This window comes from Physella acuta, unplaced genomic scaffold (assembly GCF_028476545.2).
Source record: "Physella acuta isolate Inbredline_101_S28 unplaced genomic scaffold, ASM2847654v3 ptg000475l, whole genome shotgun sequence".
NCBI classification, from domain to species: Eukaryota; Metazoa; Mollusca; class Gastropoda; family Physidae; genus Physella; species Physella acuta.
In genome coordinates, this window is record NW_026731994.1 from 293,327 (window position 1) to 313,579 (window position 20,253).

The 20,253-nt window shown below is 36.9% G+C and overlaps 1 protein-coding gene across 3 annotated transcripts in view; it reads right to left on the bottom strand.

Annotated features, from left to right (window-relative positions):
* Positions 1-3,167: 3,167 nt before the first annotated feature.
* The window catches only part of LOC131943978 (centrosomal protein of 152 kDa), a 28,112-nt gene continuing 11,026 nt past the window's right edge, over positions 3,168-20,253 (bottom strand). The window contains exons 11-23 of one of the 3 annotated variants that reach the window (XM_059304403.1): positions 20,038-20,198; positions 19,436-19,628; positions 15,691-15,816; positions 14,293-14,552; positions 13,718-13,853; positions 13,259-13,402; positions 12,046-12,145; positions 9,622-10,985; positions 8,253-8,465; positions 6,343-6,492; positions 5,867-5,979; positions 4,387-5,676; positions 4,110-4,231 (exon numbers count right to left, since the gene is read on the bottom strand). In XM_059304403.1, coding sequence (XP_059160386.1) covers positions 4,228-4,231; positions 4,387-5,676; positions 5,867-5,979; positions 6,343-6,492; positions 8,253-8,465; positions 9,622-10,985; positions 12,046-12,145; positions 13,259-13,402; positions 13,718-13,853; positions 14,293-14,552; positions 15,691-15,816; positions 19,436-19,628; positions 20,038-20,198 — 4,254 coding nt within the window. In that variant the 3' untranslated portion in view covers positions 4,110-4,227. Of the gene's footprint in view, positions 5,677-5,866; positions 5,980-6,342; positions 6,493-8,252; positions 8,466-9,621; positions 10,986-12,045; positions 12,146-13,258; positions 13,403-13,717; positions 13,854-14,292; positions 14,553-15,690; positions 15,817-19,435; positions 19,629-20,037; positions 20,199-20,253 lie in introns of all 3 variants that reach the window. The other 2 variants (XM_059304402.1, XM_059304404.1) reach the window with 2 other exon arrangements.

Consider the following 20,253-nt stretch of genomic DNA (forward strand, 5'->3'; position numbering starts at 1 on the left):
GACTCACCTGGGCTTTTATCAAACCTAGGGGGAGGTCATCCATAAATTACGTCACGCTTTTTGACGATTTTTACCTTCCCCCTCCCCTCCGTCATAAATAAGTCGTCACAAAAAGACAGACCCTTCTAAAATGACGTCACACCTCAGCCTACAACCTCCCCCCCCCCTCAAATTGATGTTGAATTTTTCTTAAAACATCGATATTTTTTCTAAAATCTTGTCAGAACTCTGTCAACAGAGTATTTTGATCATCTCCTATTACAATGTATTAAAACCGTTTTCTAAAACGCGAAATAATGGCTAAAACTCGTTTTCTAACATTGTTTTTTTATAATGCCAAAGTGTGACGTCACACCATCTAACCCCCCCCCCCCCCATCTCCCCCTCATCACACACCGTCACAAAATTACCGATCCCCCCTCCCCCTACGAGTGTGGCGTCATTTATGGACGACCCCTAGGTTAAGAACCACTGACCTATAATCTTTATTAAATTGTTAACAATGTATAACTTTTTTTAGGATACCTAAATTTCTGATGCTTTTTGGTGGTTGGTGCGAGTAAACTCTATTTAGTATATGTATATAGACCTGTAACAAACTTTTGATGGTTTAAACTTACGGCGAACTTGGCACCTAGATGTGGACACCTTAACAGGCGCATAAAGGAGCTGCAATAAAGGACGATAACTCATGATGGCTTATGAAATTAGTAAAGAGGTCTCCGGATTGCTGAAATTTCTTGGAAAATATTCAGTGGTCATTCTCTACCACCCATTTGATTAATAAGTTTTCCTTCACATCGGTGACTTAAAAAAGACGAAAGAGAGCATTAATATTTGTTCTTTACAAAATTGTCCCTTAGTGAAAAAGATTGTAATTTTTCAAAAATTATTAGTTAAAGTTGTACACATTATTTTTAGAATTTTACTTGGCATATTTCTAACGTGTGTTTGCTTTTAGATATTGCAAGAGTTTAATTTTTTTAAATATCTTTTTTTAAATAATATAAATTATCTTATATAGTCATTCATTATGATTTATGAGAAAATGTTTTCATAGTTTATTCTGTTTTTTTTTTAACGCATATTATCATTTTGTAAAATTGAGAAATTTTATTATTTGTTGCCTCCCTTGTTATATCTTTTGTATATTTAGCTTTTTAAACGGGAGATAATTCATTTACAATACTATTTTTTTTTAAATGTTTACGTTGTGAAAATATATTCTGCATGAATGAAGCACTACACTTATAGAGGGTGGGGCGGTGGTTTATTGTAGTGTTGTATAGTGTGGTGATGATGCCATGCTAAAACAGGAATTTTTATTGCCCCCCCCCCCGTGTCTGTATGTCAGCGTGAGTAGCCTTGTGTTCAAATATTTGAACTCTTTTTGACCCGTTTTTAATCGCACCAATGCCTTTCAATCATTCTAGGTAAACTCATTGTTTGTTGTTAACTCGACCAATCCAATTTTCAATCTGATATTAGATTAGCTGCGTTCAATTAACAAGAATGTACGGTGTGACATTAATCAAAAGTGATGTCATAAGGGCCGTCAACGGCCGACATGACGTCACACGCTTAAGGGCAGAAGGCTTGGAAATTGTACAGTAATTGGCTGTAAGCTCCATTCTTAGCGATTTTTTTTTGTACCCCTTGAACTTTACGGTTCATGGGACAGGTGAAATAGAGTTCACCTGTTTCGGTGACCTTGGCATATGAAGGCCCTATAGTGTAATTAATTAGGGGCAGTCGAGCTGGGCCTAATACAACATTTACAACAAAACCACTACCAGTTGTGTTAAAACCCTTACCGAAATTACTTGTAAAAAAAGTAAATTTAAAAAAGAATTATACATACTAGAAAGATCAATAACCAACTACTATAAGGAAATTATGAACTGAACAACAAGCATGCATATAAAATTAAAATTAGAGACATTTATTTTTACAAACAGGTTAAAATCATGAGGAATTTGAAATAAATAAATACATTCAACATATTTTATTAGTAATGACTTGAGAAATTATGTACAACTGGTATAGGACCATTATAAAACCAAGGCAGATTTACATTTTAAAATATGAACAAGCATTTGTTTGCAGATCCTTTCATTTTTTTAATATAGAAAACTGTAATAATTTTTTATTATCTAGCTACCACTTCTAAAGGTTTGAGGTCATGCATAAGGATGTCAAATTCCTAGGGTTGGAGGGGGGTGGGGAGGGACTCCAGGGGAAGGTGGGGAATGCATGATCAGGGGCGTAACGAGGGGGCGGGGGCGGGGGTGCGGACCGCACCGGGTGACACCATTTAGGGGGGTGACACCAAGGCAAAAAATAGCAAAATATATAGAGAAATACTTGAGAGGGGTGGGGGGTGCAAATCGAAAACCTGAAGTTAATGTTATGTGAAAACATTTTTCCTGCGTAAAATGTATATTAACTTGCGAGTTTGTTTTCTTCACGTGTATAGTACACACGTCACAAGTGTAAATGTGGTATTACTAATTACCACATGGGTGAGAAATTATTGTTCTACTAAGTTTACTACTCTGTTCTACAAATACAAGTTTTAAACTGTCTAGGCTTATCATCACAAATTTTGTAACATTTAGATGAAAGACTCTAGTATCTAAAAGAAATAATTTTAAAAATATACATTTAAATGCCCAGTAATTTTAAATGCTTAGAAAAAGACAAATCTGACCCCTCTACAATTTTCAACATTTACATGTCTACAACACTTCAATTAAAGATCACTAGAAAATATATTTTGTTAGATACATCTCTATTTATATGGCATGATCATCTTTTAAACATTTTTTTTAAAAACAAGATAGGTATATAATCTTAACAATGAGCAGTAAAAATTTGGAGTAGTAGTCCCTGGTCATACATCAGAGAATATTTAGTTCAGATACATCTCTATTTATATGATGATATGATTATCTTTAAACATTTTTTTATAAAAACAAGATAGGTATATAATCAGAACAATGAGCAGTAAAAATTTGGAGTAGTAGTCCCTGGTCATACATCAGAGAATATTTAGTTCAGATACATCTCTATTTATATGATGATATGATTATCTTTAAACATTTTTTTATAAAAACAAGATAGGTATATAATCAGAACAATGAGCAGTAAAAATTTGCAGTAGTAGTCCCTGGTCATACATCAGAGCTATTTAGCTCAAAGACAAAAAAATTAAGGCCTTCATCATTAAGTAGACACGGCAGTGTAAAATATGGTTTTTCAAGGTGATAAAAGTATTGGACGGAATGATACAAAAATAACCAGCCCACCAACAAATACATTGGTAATAAATCTAGTTGGTAAAGTAACTCTATATATCAATAGAAAACTTAAGTATTTCTATATTAATTTTTATAGGCAACTTATTCAAAAGTAGAATCCTGTTTGAATATTAAATTACATGTTTAAATTGTTTCATCCCTCAGATAATTTAGAAATGAAACTGAGTACAAGATTAATTAACATTGATCAATCTACAAACTTTATAAATATCTATACTGACTTGTCATGCGTTAGTTGGTTACAAAATGCGAAAGAAAACTAAAACATCACAGCATCAGCTCTGGAAACTATGCAAAGAAAATAATTTTAAAAAATTTTTTGTTTCAAAATTGCTCGTCTAGCATGTATGTCTTGTGTACCGTGTTCAAAGATTGTTCAGATGTGGACCTCTTCATTTTGGACGGGGGAGTAACTCCTCCATGTTGAGACGTTGAGTATAAAAGATGATCCGTACCCAAATTTTCTAAACTTCTGCGGAAATCAGAAACATCAAAGTGATGAGCATCTGCACCTGATTTCAAAATTTTTGAACCACCGTGTCGTTTCTTTGTTCTGAACTGTGGCTCTGAAGAAACTTTGTTCTCCGTCACATGCCATGGCATTCTGTGAGTATCAAATTTGTTAGGTAATGACTTCTTATACAGAGGATCAGATTCAGTAAACTGGCTTCTAAGTTCTGCATTACAGGTCTCAATAGGGCTGTTTCTGGGATTTCTGTTGATTCTTTCTTTGTAATGAGTTCTTTCCCTTGATTGAGTGACCTCCCTTTCACTCTCACCACCTTCTGGGATTACATCCCCACGCCTGTAGTTTTGGCTCTCTGGGCTGCAGTCACTCTGTTGCTCCCAGAAGGTTGAGGTCATCCCTTTGACAGGGGCTTGGTGTTTGCTGTGGTTCGTCTCAATTTCATCTGAAAAAGCGTTTTGAAATTTAACCTCTTTCTTAGGTAGAAGGTCTTCTAAACTTTTATAACGGATTAGAGAATTTTGATCTTCCTTATTAGAAGTGACAGTAATCTTTGACATATCAGAAGGAAAAGTGAACTCAGCTGATTTCAGAACATACATCTTGCCTTTCTTGGAGGGGGAAGTGTGGTGATGCTGATGGTTCCTGTTGAGATTTCCTAAGCCAATCTGCTTCCAGTTGCTGGATCTGTTTGGTTCACCCCCACCTGAAAAACTATCCTTCGGCTTTAATTTAGACAGCGGGGTGGATGTTGGTGCTGGGCTAGCAGAGGAACTTGACCGGTGATTCTTAAACAAGGGGTAGTGCTCGGTATCAGAAGAACTAACAGACTCACGGTCCTCGTCTTCGTATGAGTTCACATTACGAACGGTGGCTAACTCAACAGCTCTCTTGCCCTTGTGATTCGGAATGTGAGATGACGTCCCTTTTTTACTACTCTCTGAATAGGAATGCCCTTCATAATGAGAGTGAGCCTGGGTGGTGTGCTCAGGCTCCAGAGTGAAAAAACTGTCGTTGCTAGCCACAGATGAATCATCTGTCTTATCCCACACATTTCTGTAGAGTTCCAAAGCACTTTGGCCAGTCGTTCTGGTTGACGTCTGCTTCTCTCTGTTCATTCGGAGCCACCTCTCTTCACCAGAGCCTGGTTTTACAAAACCTTCCTCATCCACAAATCTCTCACTATCATTGCTTCCTCCTACATTCTTATTCCGATCTTTAACTCCAGAAAATTTTCCGTTATTTTCTGAAGTGCCGGTAAAATTCCTATGAACCTCACTTAAACTGGTGTAGGAATTAAAATCTGGGTCCTTTGTTAACTCCTCCATTGAAGATTTCCAGGGTGTTTCTCCACTGCGAGCCCAGTTAGCAATTCTTACCTTGGCTTCTAAAAGTTTCATATCAGCACGAGGAGATGTTTTAGGGTTTTCTGGATGCGATGCTGATGTTCTTGATGGGGACAAATGAGCAGGGGAGAGGCATGGAGTTTTTGGTAGGTCTATGTGATGTCTGGTTCTGGCTCTTGTCCTTGCATGGGCTGCTGGTGATGACTGGTTAGAACTGGATGGTGTGTGGTAGAAAGTGTCCTCAAACAGAACAACGTTATCCAATCGTGGGTGCTCACGATTATTCCCCGAGGTGTTGTCCTTGGGTTGTGGACTATGTGGGTGCTCAGCCTGATGATCCGTTACGTTGGATTTGTTCCGCTTCATAGTTTCTGTTTTTGTTTTTTCTGAGTGCTCTTCTGGGTTGGGGTGTTCCCCTAGGTTATCATAGTTGGATCTAGGCGTGGAAGGTGCAGAGTCGGATGTGGATATATTTGAAATGATCCTTCGTGCCACGATGTCCATTGCCTGCTCTACAGCTTTGATCGTGCAATCGTCTACTTCACTGAAAAAAAAATAATAATAAAGAAAACTGTTTTTTATCAAAATAAAACGTTTATGGGGAAACAAAAAAATAAAAATTATTATGATAGATTAAAAACTATGCTGATGTATATAAATATATATAAATTGGACTTGGAAAAATTGTTTGTATAAAAGTCAATATATTAGAAAAAAAATTGACGAGGACTAACCCACACAGAAGAGCTCTGATCTTTGTCTTACACTTGGAACTAAACTCTTCAACAGTGTTGGCCTTCTGCTTGTAGATCTCAGCCTTCATCGTGGAAAATGATGAAACAAAATCCTAAAAGTTTAACAAAGAAACAATAATTTATTTTAGGTTTTCAATACTATTTTCTTCTTCTATTTTCCCAATTATTATAGTAAAAAAAAAATCATAGATAAATCATTTATTTTAACACTAACAATTTTTCAAATTCATTTTTCTAATACTAACATAAAAATGTCTTAGAAAAACACAAGTAAAGCAGGCAAATATTAAATCTTGGTAACAAGAGTGTGCCTATTTTTTAACTACATGACATATGAGTCTACTCAGTTCTGATGGTTACCCATCAATGGAGATGCGTTAAACTAAATAAAAAACAGAGGGATGAGATCGTGCTATGTGTGACTCAGCCATGCTTGAAAATCATTAATGTCTTACTTTCTGATGTGACCTTGACCTCATCAGCTCTTTTTTTAAACTGTCCAGGGCAGCCTGGTGGTCATCGACAAGGTCCCTGGCCTTGACCTTCCAGATGGAGTTGATGTGGTCTTTCTCCGCCTCATGTTTCTCTCTCTGCTCGTCCAGCTTCTGAAGGCAAGAGAAAATAGTCACATACACTAATTAGAGATGGGACATAAGAATGTGTTGCCATGGATACATTCACTCTGACGAAGATGCACATCATTCTCGAAAACAGCAAAGGGCCCAAAGGCATTTTTGTTATCTTAAATTAAGAATTGATCGACATTAGCAAATAGCAAAAAATGACCACATGTACCTTGTAGCATAATAAAACGTATTTCCACAAAATGTAGTAAAATTAAAGTGTATTTGTATAATCTATATATATAATTCTCTTCTGGGAGCAGTTCGAAAACAAGCTGCAAACGCGCGCCTTGCAGTCCCCTCTCTTCCTCTCTATCGCTACCACCCCCCCCCCCACCCCCCTCAAATGGTCAGGTGAGTTGTAGTTCACGCTAAATATTTACAAAACAATCGTAGAGCCGGGTTTGGTGACGGCTATTAGGGGCAGATAATTCAGTTTGAAACTATTTTAAAGGAGGAGGTAACTAAGAAGAGGCTGCTTTCACGGGGGGGGGGGGGGGGGGAATGGGGGTTTAGTGTTTTAAAGCAAATATTTTCAGTGGCAGCATTGGTACTGTCGAATTCACCAACAACTAAATAGCGGGTCGGCTCGTTAGTTTGTATTTGCGCAGTTTTCAATTGCACAATTTTCCATTTGTATATTTTTCTAGGAACCTACATTTACATCTACAATTAATTACAAGTGTCGAAACTCTAACAGTAATTGTAGTTTTCATAGCAGCAACACTAGCACAAGAAAAAAAACATTGTTTATAATTAAACAGTTTTAAACATATCCTGATGACATAAAATATCTGAAAGAAACATGAGATTTTGTTCTCTTATGAAAGAACCTAAAACTTTGTTTAAAAGAAGAACTGTTAATCCGCCCACACTCAACTCTCACACCTTGTGAGGGACCTGAAGAGTGCAGCAGATTAGACCAGGGGTCTCCAAACTATGGCCCGCTGGCCGGATGCGGCCCGCGATGTCCTCTCATCCGGCCCGCGGAGATCTTTTTGTGCACGGAAAAAACGTTTGTTGGTGATGGCTGAGGAACTTTGCCCAGAAAAATCAAATACAAGCCTGGAAGAAACTGGCCCCCGAACTTAAATTTGATAGTTAATGCGGCCCTCGGACTGAAAAGTTTGGAGACCCCTGGATTAGACAAAGCTAACATTTGTCTTCTTCAATGTGTCAGTAGATGGGACGGAGTGGTCTAGTGGTAAGCAATAGAGAGCTAGACTGTTTAACTCTTCTATTTTTGGGAGAGCGCACTGTCCAACACTCATAAAAGAAATACCCTCTATATATTAAACGTGTGGCCTAGTAGTACAGCGCTAGACTCCTGACCCAAAAGACACGAGTTCGAATCCAAGTTTAAGTCAGAAAAACATCATTAAATCCTCCCAGCTATGATAGATACCTAACTCACGTAAGCGAAAATATAGGCATAGTGCTGACAACATTATCCCTTCATATGCAGACGTCAACAAAACAGAAGAACTCTACTTCATCTACCCCATGTGTCTTGGGCATGAAGAGGATAAGATGTATGGGACAGTAGAAAAATGTGTTATCTCACTGGCGTTCATTACCAAACGCCTCAAAAATAAAATTTTATCCCTCAAATTATTTTTTTTAAAAGTAGTTTTATAAAAAGTATATACAACATGTAGTTAATAAATAAATATATACAACATGTCCTTAATAAATAAGTATATACAACAAATTCTTAAATCAAAACCAGAATGTTGACCTACTCTAGCTAGCAGAATCTTGGCATCTTTCATGGCAGTTTTGTGACGCTGATCAATTTCCTTGAACTTCTCCACCAGGTCAGCATGTTCTCTTTTGGAAATCTCCAACTGTTCTCTACAGAACTCAATGCTGGAGGTCAACCTCTGTTTCTCCTCTCTGTAGGAGTGCTCTAGGGCTTTGATGACCTTGACAGCCTCGTCACGCTCAAAGCAGGCCTGGGCAGGTGTAAGAAATGTGATGTGATGTTATTTTGGTGCTTGAGGTGTAGCCATAGCCAAACTTTGATGGTTGCTTGACTCAAGTTTGAGAGAGTAAAGGTGGCTGGGTATAGTGGAAATGTGTTGTGGTTAGTTATTTTGGTGCTTGATGTGTAGCCATAGCCCAGCTCTGATGGGTGCATGATTCAAGTTTCATAAAGTAAAGGTGGCTGGGTATAGTGGAAATGTGTTTTGATGTTAGTTATTTTGGTGCTTGATGTGTAGCCATGACTCAGCTCTGATGGGTGCTTGACTCAAGTTTGAGAAAGTAAAGGTGGCTGGGTATAGTGGAAATGTGTTGTGATGTTAGTTATTTTGGTGCTTGATGTGTAGCCATAGCCCAGCTTTGATGGGTGCTTGACTCAAGTTTGAGAAAGTAAAGGTGGCTGGGTATAGTGGAAATGTGTTGTGGTTAGTTATTTTGGTGCTTGATGTGTAGCCATAGCCCAGCTGTGATGGGTGCTTGACTCAAGTTTGAGAAAGTAAAGGTGGCTGGGTATAGTGGAAATGTGTTGTGATGTTAGTTATTTTGGTGCTTGATGTGTAGCCATAGCGCAGCTTTGATGGGTGCATGATTCAAGTTTCATAAAGTAAAGGTGGCTGGGTATAGTGGAAATGTGTTGTGATGTTAGTTATTTTGGTGCTTGATGTGTAGCCATAGCCCAGCTCTGATGGATGCATGATTCAAGTTCAAGAGAGTAAAGGTGGCTGTGTATAGCGGTGACCACATTTTCACTTCAAATATGGACATCCATGAAACAGGTGAACTCTACTTCACCTGCTTCATGGACTGTAGGATTCACAAGGGTACTTTAATTATTATTTATTTTATTTTATTGCAACCAATGTGGAGATATGATTTGTGCATATGTAGGATCTTTAAGATGTTTGAAGGGTGAATATATTGAAGTATTGTTAAGGTAAGCTGATGTGAATATGTACGACATATGAATGACAGAGTTAGTCCTAACCCAACTGTGACAGGTACATGAGTTGTGTTCAGAAAAGTAAAGGCAGATGGGTATAGTGCTGAATACACTATCCCTTCATATACTACAATGGCTATTTAATCTAAATAGATAACTAGGTCAAAAATTTAAAAAATTCACATTACCTTTGACCTCGCCTCAACTTCAGATTTCATCCTCTCAGCAAACACAGCCTCTCTCTGCTTCACCTCCCTCCTCTCACTCTCCACCTCCTCCTCCCATTCAATTCTCTGTCTCTGTATATACTTCCTCATTTCATCACTCATTTCCTCTCTCATTCTCCTCACCTCTTCCTCCTGTATTTCTCTAGTCCCATCCTCCATTCTCTTTTTCTCCTCTCTCAATCTTTCCTCTAAGCTGGCCGCAAGCTTACTGGCAAAACTTGCTTCCATTTTTCTCTTGGCTTCATCCCGCCATGCCAAGACTTCCTGTTCTAACCTGCTCTTCTCTTTCAACACCTGCTCATTCAACTGACTCACAAATTTCTTTTTCAGATTACTAAATTCCACCGCGATTTTTTCCTCAACTTTTCTTTCCACTTCCTCGTTGTTATTCTTCTCCATAGTTTCTTTATTCTTATCAATTTCTTCCTTCATTTTCTTTCTTTCCTCTCCCACCCCCTCTTCGACACCTTGCTGGATCTCTTTTTGGATATAATCTTTTGCCTCTTTTAACCAAGCTAGCCGCAATACTTGCATGCGTTCTGTGACTTTCTTCTCAACCTCGTCATTATTCACTTTCAGCTTTTCAACTTCTTTTTTCACACGTTCCGCAACCTCTTCTTCAATCATTCTTTCTCTTTCTAAAGCATTCAACAGATTTTTCTTTGCTACCATCCCTTGCTTCGATTCTTCCTTTTCTTTGGTGAGTTTTTCAATCTCTTTAGCATGTTCAGACTTTAAATTTTCACAAAAAAATTTCATTTCTTCTCGTACATTTTTTTCGCATTCCTTTACTGCCTTGTTTAATTCAAATTTATATTTTTCTTCATAGCTGTTTTTAATTTTCTCTAGTTCTGTTTGAATTGCTTCTTTTTCTTTCAACACCTTTCCTAATTCTGCTTTTAAAATCAGTTCTTGTTCTCTCAATGCCTTGTCTAATTCTATTTTTGAATTCAAATCTTTTTCATTTAAAGCCTTTTCTAATTCCACTTTTGTTTTGGTCTCAGTTTCTTTCAAGATCTTTTCCATTTCCATTTTAGCTAATGCCTCTTTATCTTTCATCACTTTTTCCATTTCCATTTTAGATAATGCCTCTTTATCTTTCATAACTTTTTCCATTTCCATTTTTACTTTGCTCTCACATTCTTTCAAGGCATTTTCCAGGTTAACTTTTGCACGATCCTCCCTCTCTTTGAGAAAATACCTAAGCTCATTCTGAAACTTTTCTTCTCGGTTCTTCAATGAATTCTCAGACTCTTTTCTATGCTGGAGCTTCAAGTCCTCAATTTGTGTTTCGTATTTCTCTTTTAAATCCTGAAGCTTTGAATCTAAATTAAAAAACAATACATTTTAATTTCTTTACATAATTTATTAAACTCACATAACTTACTGCGCTCTAGAATATTTAAAAAAACAAAATCTTAAAGTTTATTATTAAGGCTAAATGAATATCACAATATATCATATTTTAAAAATATAGTTTTCGTTTAATATTGTTGATTAAATTTTATATATTCTAAATAAGAATATCCCATAATTTCTTACTAATCTGCATTCTAATTATTTTTTCTCAATTTTAATAGTCAACAAGTTATGTGCCATATGGTCCTATTGACTCTGCTTTTCTTACTGGATATTCTTCTATAACCTAAGAACATCCAAGAACAAACTCTAACTACTGCAAGGCAAAAGATGTTTCATTGTGGAGTTTTCTCTCCTTGATGGGTTGGTGTCCCCCAACTTATGAACATCATTTGTCCCGAGGTCCAAACTCCGGAATATTGGGTTAGCAAGCATGTGCTTTGCATCTTGACCATGGCATCTCATTGAATTCACATATAGTTATGTCAATGTCAGGATACCAAATATAATTATGTTAATTTCAGGATACCAAATATAATTATGCTAATTTCAGGATACCAAATATAATTATGTTAATTACAGGATACCAAATATAATTATGTTAATTTCAGGATACCAAATATAATTATGTTAATTTCAGGATACCAAATATAATTATGTTAATTACAGGATACCAAATATAATTATGTTAATTACAGGATACCAAATATAATTATGTTAATTTCAGGATACCAAATATAATTATGCTAATTTCAGGATACCAACTATAATTATGTTAATTACAGGATACCAAATATAATTATGTTAATTACAGGATACCAAATATAATTATGTTAATTACACGATACCAAATATAATTATGTTAATTACACGATACCAAATATAATTATGTTAATTTCAGGATACCAAATATAATTATGTTAATTTCAGAATACCAAATATAATTATGTTAATTACAGGATACCAAATATAATTATGTTAATTACAGGATACCAAATATAATTATGTTAATTACAGGAGACCAACCTCTCTCTGTTCCAGCCAACCAGACCTGCCTTGCCTCAGTCACAGCTGCAGCTATCATACCTGGGTGTGTTTCCTGGCACTTTAGTTTCACTTCCAGAACCTGATAATACAACAAAACATTCAGTCAAAGATCACAACCATTTGAAGCTATATATTTCCAACAAGTTTCAGGTCCTACAAGAACTAATAACAAAACATTGAGCCAATGATCACAAGTATTTGGATCTCCACATTTCCAACAAGTTTCAGGTCCTACAGGAACTAATAATAAAACATTGAGTCAATGATCACAAGTATTTGGATCTCCACATTTCCAACAAGTTTCAGGTCCTACAAGAACTAATAACAAAACATTGAGTCAATGATCACAAGTATTTGAAGCTCCATATTTCCAACAAGTTTCAGGTCCTACAAGAACTAATAACAAAAAATTTGGTTAAAGATTGCAACTATTAGAAGCTCCATATTTCCAACAAGTTTCAGGTCCTACAAGAACTAATAACAAAACATTTAGTCACATATTGCAACTGTTTTATACTATACAACAACACCTAAAAATTGTCAAATAAACCAACCAATGTCTGGGTGCATTTGTTTTCATTCATTCATGCATTGAAATGATAATGTATAGAGAAGCCAGATGTTTAGCACCCCAGGCATAAAGAAAAACATTCCCCTATCTGTCCTGACAATGCTTAGGACAATGCTTAGTGAACTCTACTTCACTTGCCCCGTAGACTGTCAGGTTTGAAAGGGAACTTTACTTTTTTTACCATCTATCTATGACAACCATGACTTCAATACATAATATATACAGGCTCAATGTAACTCCTAAATGAATTAATAAACAAAATACTGTTACAAGTCAATACATAATTTAGCACATTTAGTTACAACTGTTCACTTTTCAATTTGATCTTTTTATAAGTGTACACTATTTGCATACAAGTTTATAAATTGTCAATATGATAGACCTATTTGAAAGATGTGGTTTATTATTTCCACAAATTTTAATGAATAATTAACTCATAAAAACTGTTTTAGTTTTAAGTAAAATGCACAAAAAAATAAGTTTTATCTATTATGGTAAGCACATAGCATTTGGGCCAAAAAATAAATGAGTGTGTTTTTAATGAAGGTGCAGTGATACGAATTTTATGCATTTACTCAAAAAACTTTGAGTTGAATTTAAAAGCTAATTTTTCATCCTCACCTTAAGTTCCATCTCTCTTTCAAAATCTGCTTTCAATTCTGCAACAATTTTTTCCCGCAGTGACTCTACATCAGCAGCTTTGGTTGATTCGTCCTTCTGTGCCCTGTCCCACATCTCCTTTTCTTTATGATGCTCATCTTTCAGCTGGTGGATCAATATAAGTTATTTAAATCAGGATTCAATTTTAAAGTAATAATGTGTGGAACAATATGTAACAAGAACCATTCTACTACAAAATTGGACAAAATTAGAGGATAAATTATACAATAAATTTTATTTATATTCCAATTTTATTTTTGGAGAAAGAAAAAAATTCTAAAATTTATTTAAAGTAAAAATGTATAGTTATTTTGATAGTATAAGATTTTGTCATTTAAGCTTTAAAGTAAGGTTAAATTACTTCCAACATTACAAAAATGATAAGCATGGTGACTAAGAAAACAAAAGGATAACTCTAACCTTCTGAAGTTGTTCTTCCAACTGCTTATCTAACTTGGCTTTCAGTTCCTCTTCTTGTACTCTTGTCTCCTCACACAAGCTGACATACATAGCCTTGACCTTGTCAAGATCAGTCAGTGCAGATTTCAGATCCTGTCTTTAAAATTAAAAAAAATTTTAATTAAATATTTTTTTTAAATTAAAATTTAATTAAAAATTAAAATATCTTTTAGGAATTACAAGCAAACATTTAAAACAAGAAAAGCCCAAGAAAGGAGTCAAAAGAAATTTCTTTTAAAATTTTATACGCAAAAACTTTTTAACATATGTGAATTTGAACTACAATAAACATAGTGAATCATGTTGAGCTAAAAAGTCAAACTTATGCATGAAATAGCAGTAAGTAGAAATATTTAAGAAATACTGGGTTTTTCTTCTTATAGGATAAATTACTCATAAGACATTTTTTTTTTAAATTTAAAAAAAAATAAAATAATTTGCTTCTTGAAATATTAAATTTCTTAAAATGCAAACAAACATCCAATCATACAAACCACATAAATGAACCTAGTGTAGCACCTCATCATTCAACTTACCTCAATGTCTGTATCTCTTGCTTGTACTGATCAGCTAACACTGACCTCTCCATGCTATGCTTCTCCTCTAGCTCTGCACGCAGGTTTTCTATGGTCATCCTGTTGACCTCTTCCATGGTCCTCTGGCACCTCTCCAGCGCCGAGTGCTTGTCTGCATCAAAGTCTGTGACCATCTGGGAGATCTGCTGGCTCAGCTCGGAGTTGATTTCTGTCAGTTTGGCCTCGCTGGCGCCGAGCTCTTCCAGACGTTTCTTGTAGTCCTGGGGAAAACAGGGGTACAAAGATAGAATATAGGATACATGAGCTGTATTATAGAAGGGGAGTGTTACATAGGAGTGTGTTACATAGGGGTGTGTTACATAGGGGTGTGTTACATAGGGGTGTGTTACATAGGGGGGGTGTTACATAGGGGGTGTGTTACATAGGAGTGTGTTACATAGAGTTGTGTTACATAGGGGTGTGTTCTATAAGGGGTGTGTTCTTTGGAAGGTATGTTCTATAGGGGGTGTGTTTTATAGAAGGTGTGTTCTATGGAAGGTGTGTTCTATGGAAGGTGTGTTCTATGGAAGGTGTGTTCTATGGAAGGTGTGTTCTATGGAAGGTGTGTTCTATAGTTGGTGTGTTCTATGGAAGGTGTGTTCTATAGTTGGTGTGTTTTATGGAAGGTGTGTTCTATGGAAGGTGTGTTCTATGGAAGGTGTGTTCTATAGTTGGTGTGTTCTATGGAAGGTGTGTTCTATAGTTGGTGTGTTCTATAGTTGGTGTGTTTTATGGAAGGTGTGTTCTATGGAAGGTGTGTTCTATGGAAGGTGTGTTCTATGGAAGGTGTGTTCTATAGTTGGTGTGTTCTATGGAAGGTGTGTTCTATAGTTGGTGTGTTCTATGGAAGGTGTGTTCTATAGTTGGTGTGTTCTATGGAAGGTGTGTTCTATAGGGGGTGTGTTCTATTGAAGGTGTCTTCTATTGAAGGTGTCTTCTATTGAAGGTGTCAATTGAGGTGTGTTCTAAAGGAAGTGTGTTCTAAAGGAAGTGTGCTCCATAGGGGTATGTTCCATAAAGGTAAGCTTTATAGGAAGTGTGTTCTATAGGGGCTATAGTCAATCGTTGTAAGCAGGAATACAAAGATACAATAAAAGATATGGTCAGGTATGTTAATATAAGGGGTATGTTCTGTAGAAGTCGTAAGCAGGAATACAAAGATACAATAAAAGATATGCTGAGGTATGTAATATAGGGGGGGGGTGTTCTATAGGAGTCGTAAGCAGGGATACAAAGATACAAACAAGGCATGTGCTGTGATTTAAAAGAAATGTATGGTTAGTGGTGTGGTCAGTGTAGTTCATGGCTTGTTATAGTCAGTCATGTATGTGATGAATGGTTGGTGTGGTTGAGAGTTACCTCTATATCCTCTAGAAGAACAGACTTTTCCCTCTTAAGTACATCAATATCCTTCTTCAGCTTGGCTTCTATAATACCTACACCATTTTGTTCACTGGTTAAACTATCAATCTCTTGTAAGCGTTTCTAAAAAAATAAATTGTGAATATTATTTCATTATTATAGAACTTCTTATATAGCTACATCTGAACTTAATTTTGTGTTAAGTATTCAGATATCTCAAAGCTTGATAAATAAGTTCTAAACAATTTAAAAATAAGAACATAATTGAAATTCAGTATTATAATAATACAGATATATTAGGATATTACAAGTTGATATTAAAAAAAAACATTTATATAATTAGAAACAACCTATAGTCTGAATTCACTTGTTTCTGTGACCTCGGCATATGAAGAGATAGTGTGGTCAGCACTATGCCCAGCCGCCTTTAATTTCCCTAACGTGAGTTAGGTACCCATCGGAGTTGGGTGGACTCAGGGACGGTCTTCTGACTTGAACCCGGATTCGAACTCGAGACTAACGGGTTAGTAGTTGTTACGGGCCAGTTGTAGGTTAGTTTAGAATAGGTTAGAATAGTCTAGAACTAGGGGAGAGTGCCTGTGTGAGTGGAGTTCACCTTACTGTGTAGTTACCCTTGTGTGTTTATGTCTTGTAATCCCAAGGTCGAATGCGGGTATAAAAGGGCGAGTGAACGATTGTGGGGGCAGTCAGCGGGTTAGTAGCGGTTAGGACGAGGGCTGTTATGGTACGCTTGAATGCATTGAGACAAATAAAAGGAGTGAAGTTATACACGAAGTGTTGTTGTTGATTTGAAACGAACCCAGAACGTAACAACTGGTGGCCAGTATAAATCAAGTAGAAGCATAAACTTGATGCTGTCCTGTCGTTTGCCTGATGCTGTCCTGATGTTTGATTGATGCTGTCCTGTCGTTTGCCTGATGCTGTCCTGTCGTTTGCCTGATGCTGTCCTGATGTTTGCCGGTTGCTGTCCTGATGTTTGCCGGTTGCTGTCCTGACGTTTGCCGGTTGCTGTCCTGACGTTTGCCGGTTGCTGTCCTGACGTTTGCCGGTTGCTGTCCTGACGTTTGCCGGTTGCTGTCCTGATGTTTGCCGGTTGCTGTCCTGATGTTTGCCGGTTGCTGTCCTGATGCTTGCCGGTTGCTGTCCTGATGCTTGCCGGTTGCTGTCCTGATGTTTGCCGGTTGCTGTCCTGACGTTTGCCGGTTGCTGTCCTGACGTTTGTCGGTTGCTGTCCTGATGTTTGTTGGATGCTGTTCTGACGTTTGCCGGATGCTGTCCTGACGTTTGTTGGATGCTGTCCTGACGTTTGCCGGATGCTGTCCTGACGTTTGCCGGATGCTGTGGGGATGCCAATAGCCCGACGCTATAGCTGTTTGACAGAGTATGTAACAACATCGACTGTGAGTTGCAAAGTTTTGTGATGTAAAATGTTTGAGATATGAGTAGGAGTCGTAAACCAGTGTAGCCATAGAGCGCACAGGGTAGACTCAAATTTTTGTGATGTAGAGTGTTTGAGATATGAGTAGGAGTCGTAAACCAGTGTAGCCATAGAGCGCACAGGGTAGACTCAAATTTTTGTGATGTAGAATGTTTGAGATATGAGTAGGAGTCGTAAACCAGTGTAGCCATAGAGCGCAGGTTGACTCAAATTTTGAGGTAGAATGGTTGAGATATGAGTAGGAGTCATAAACCAGTGTAGCCATAGAGCGCAGGTTGACTCAAATTTTTTGTGATGTAGAATGGTTGAGATATAGGTAGGAGTCGTAAACCAGTGTAGCCATAGAGCGCACAGGGTAGACTCAAATTTTTGTGATGTAGAATGGTTGAGATATGAGTAGGAGTCGTAAACCAGTGTAGCCATAGAGCGCACAGGGTAGACTCAAATTTTTGTGATGTAGAATGTTTGAGATATGAGTAGGAGTCGTAAACCAGTGTAGCCATAGAGCGCAGGTTGACTCAAATTTTTGTGATGTAGAATGGTTGAGATATGGGTAGGAGTCATAAACCAGTGTAGCCATAGAGCGCAGGTTGACTCAAAATTTTTTTGTGATGTAGAATGGTTGAGATATGGGTAGGAGTCATAAACCAGTGCAGCCAGAGAGCGCACAGGGTAGACTAAAAAAAATTGTGGTCTGGAAAGTTCTTAGATTCGGTACGATGCAACTGGGTGTGTATGATTTTTTTTTGTGTTTGTTAGTTACACGGATGATTTGTGCTAGCTCGAAATTGTAGCAGTTCTGTATGTTGTCATTATGTATTTCATTGTATATACAATCTGTCATATACATTCTTCGGAATGTATATTTTTAACTTGTCTACTAGTGTATGTGTATGAAAGGCTTTGTGTTTTTTATTTAGCTAGGATTTGTTAGTCAGTATTTGTAGTTATTACTACAAATACTTAGGTGGGGGGTAGTGTTACGGGCCAGTTGTAGGTTAGTTTAGAATAGGTTAGAATAGTCTAGAACTAGGGGAGAGTGCCTGTGTGAGTGGAGTTCACCTTACTGTGTAGTTACCCTTGTGTGTTTATGTCTTGTAATCCCAAGGTCGAATGCGGGTATAAAAGGGCGAGTGAACGATTGTGGGGGCAGTCAGCGGGTTAGTAGCGGTTAGGACGAGGGCTGTTATGGTACGCTTGAATGCATTGAGACAAATAAAAGGAGTGAAGTTATACACGAAGTGTTGTTCTTGAATTCGAAGCTAACCCGGACGTAACAGTAGTTTAGCTCTCTATCGCTAGATCACTCCGAAACAAGTGAACTCTACTTCAATTGCCCCATAGACCGTCAGGTTTGAAAGGGAAACTTTACTTTACTTTACTGAATTAAGGTTTAAAGAATATTTATTATATCAGAATTCAACGTGTTTGTATAACTTTTGCGCTGGAATATAAAAGTGGAAACATAATTTAAAAAAAAAAAACAGTGGTCATGAAATTAATGAGTCTTGTTTAATTTTACTAATATTAAAAGCTACGTGCTTTTTAATTCTTTCCCCTGAAAAATTAATATCTTAGAATGTGTTAACCCAAAGATGATCTATAGTTTTTCATTCCCTACAAATAACACACAATTTTATATCTAAACAATAGAGATAGTTGAAACGAGACACAGAATGAACAAATGGCAAAATGATTTACTTACAAGTAAGTAATTTATAAAAGGAGAATATTAATTTTTTGCATGAAAGATCAAGTTAAAGAAAACAATTTTTTTTAAACGATCAGAAAAAGATTTTAAAATTTTCAATTTAACATCTTTAAATAGAAATTACGGATTTCTGAAAAAGAAACCAGAAAGAAATGAGACCTCAGACTATCGATTGTACAATTTTTATTGAACAATGACTAAATCAAGCACTACAAAACCAACCTTTTGTTCATCACAAGTCCTCTCAAGAGAATCAAGCACTACAAAACCAACCTTTTGGTGAATCAAGCACTACAAAACCAACCTTTTGGTGAATCAAGCACTACAAAACCAACCTTTTGGTGAATCAAGCACTACAAAACCAACCTTTTGGTGAATCAAGCACTACAAAACCAACCTTTTGGTGAATCAAGCACTACAAAACCAACCTTTTGGTGAATCAAGCACTACAAAACCAACCTTTTGGTGAATCAAGCACTACAAAACCAACCTTCTGTTCATCACAAGTCCTCTCAAGTGAATCAAGTACTACAAAACCAACCTTTTGGTGAATCAAGCACTACAAAACCAACCTTTTGTTCAGCACAAGTCCTCTCAAGAGAATCAGATCTCCTCTCTGTTTCCTCCAGCTTCTCTCGCAGGAACCTGACCTCCTGTGTGCGCTCGGTGACCTCTGCCCTCTTCTGTTTGTTGCTGTGTATACACTTTTCCAGTTCCTGTTTGAGGGATCTTATGAGATCCTCTGTACTCTTGTTGTCTAGATATCTGCCATGTGACATAAAATAAGCAGTTAACATTCTATACATGAATGACAGTTTTTTAAATGAAAAAATTAAAAACATTAACTTATCTTTTAGATATCTGTTGCAGAGAATTATAACAAGTTTACATTAATCCACGCCTCATACAAATTGGACACACAACCGCCCCCTCCCCACATCTTTTTGTCATCCCCACCGCAAGTATGTTCAAATACCATCATTGCAATTATTAATTTAAATCAGTTTTACAACAAATGCAATGTTAATGTGAAATTTAACTAGATTAGTTACTAGTTAGTCTCATAAAGGGGGTCGGCGTGGTCGAGTCGGTAAAAGCTCATGGTTGCTAAACCGAAAAGTCTCGAGTTCGAACCCTCGAGTTTTTCTAATGCCCAGATCAAGGTGAGACTTACTTGTCCATGGACTGGGGTGTGCTGAAGTCGAGAGTTTTTCTAATGCCGAGATCCGTCATAGAATCATCATGAGAAGCTGGCACATGGCTGGCTGTGAAGACACCCAGACTAGAAGCTGACTCAAGCATGCACAGTTGCTCCTTTAGTTCCTTCACTTCATCCTACAAAAGAAAAAGAAATTTTTATATGCGGTGAACACTTGTTAATCTAATATTT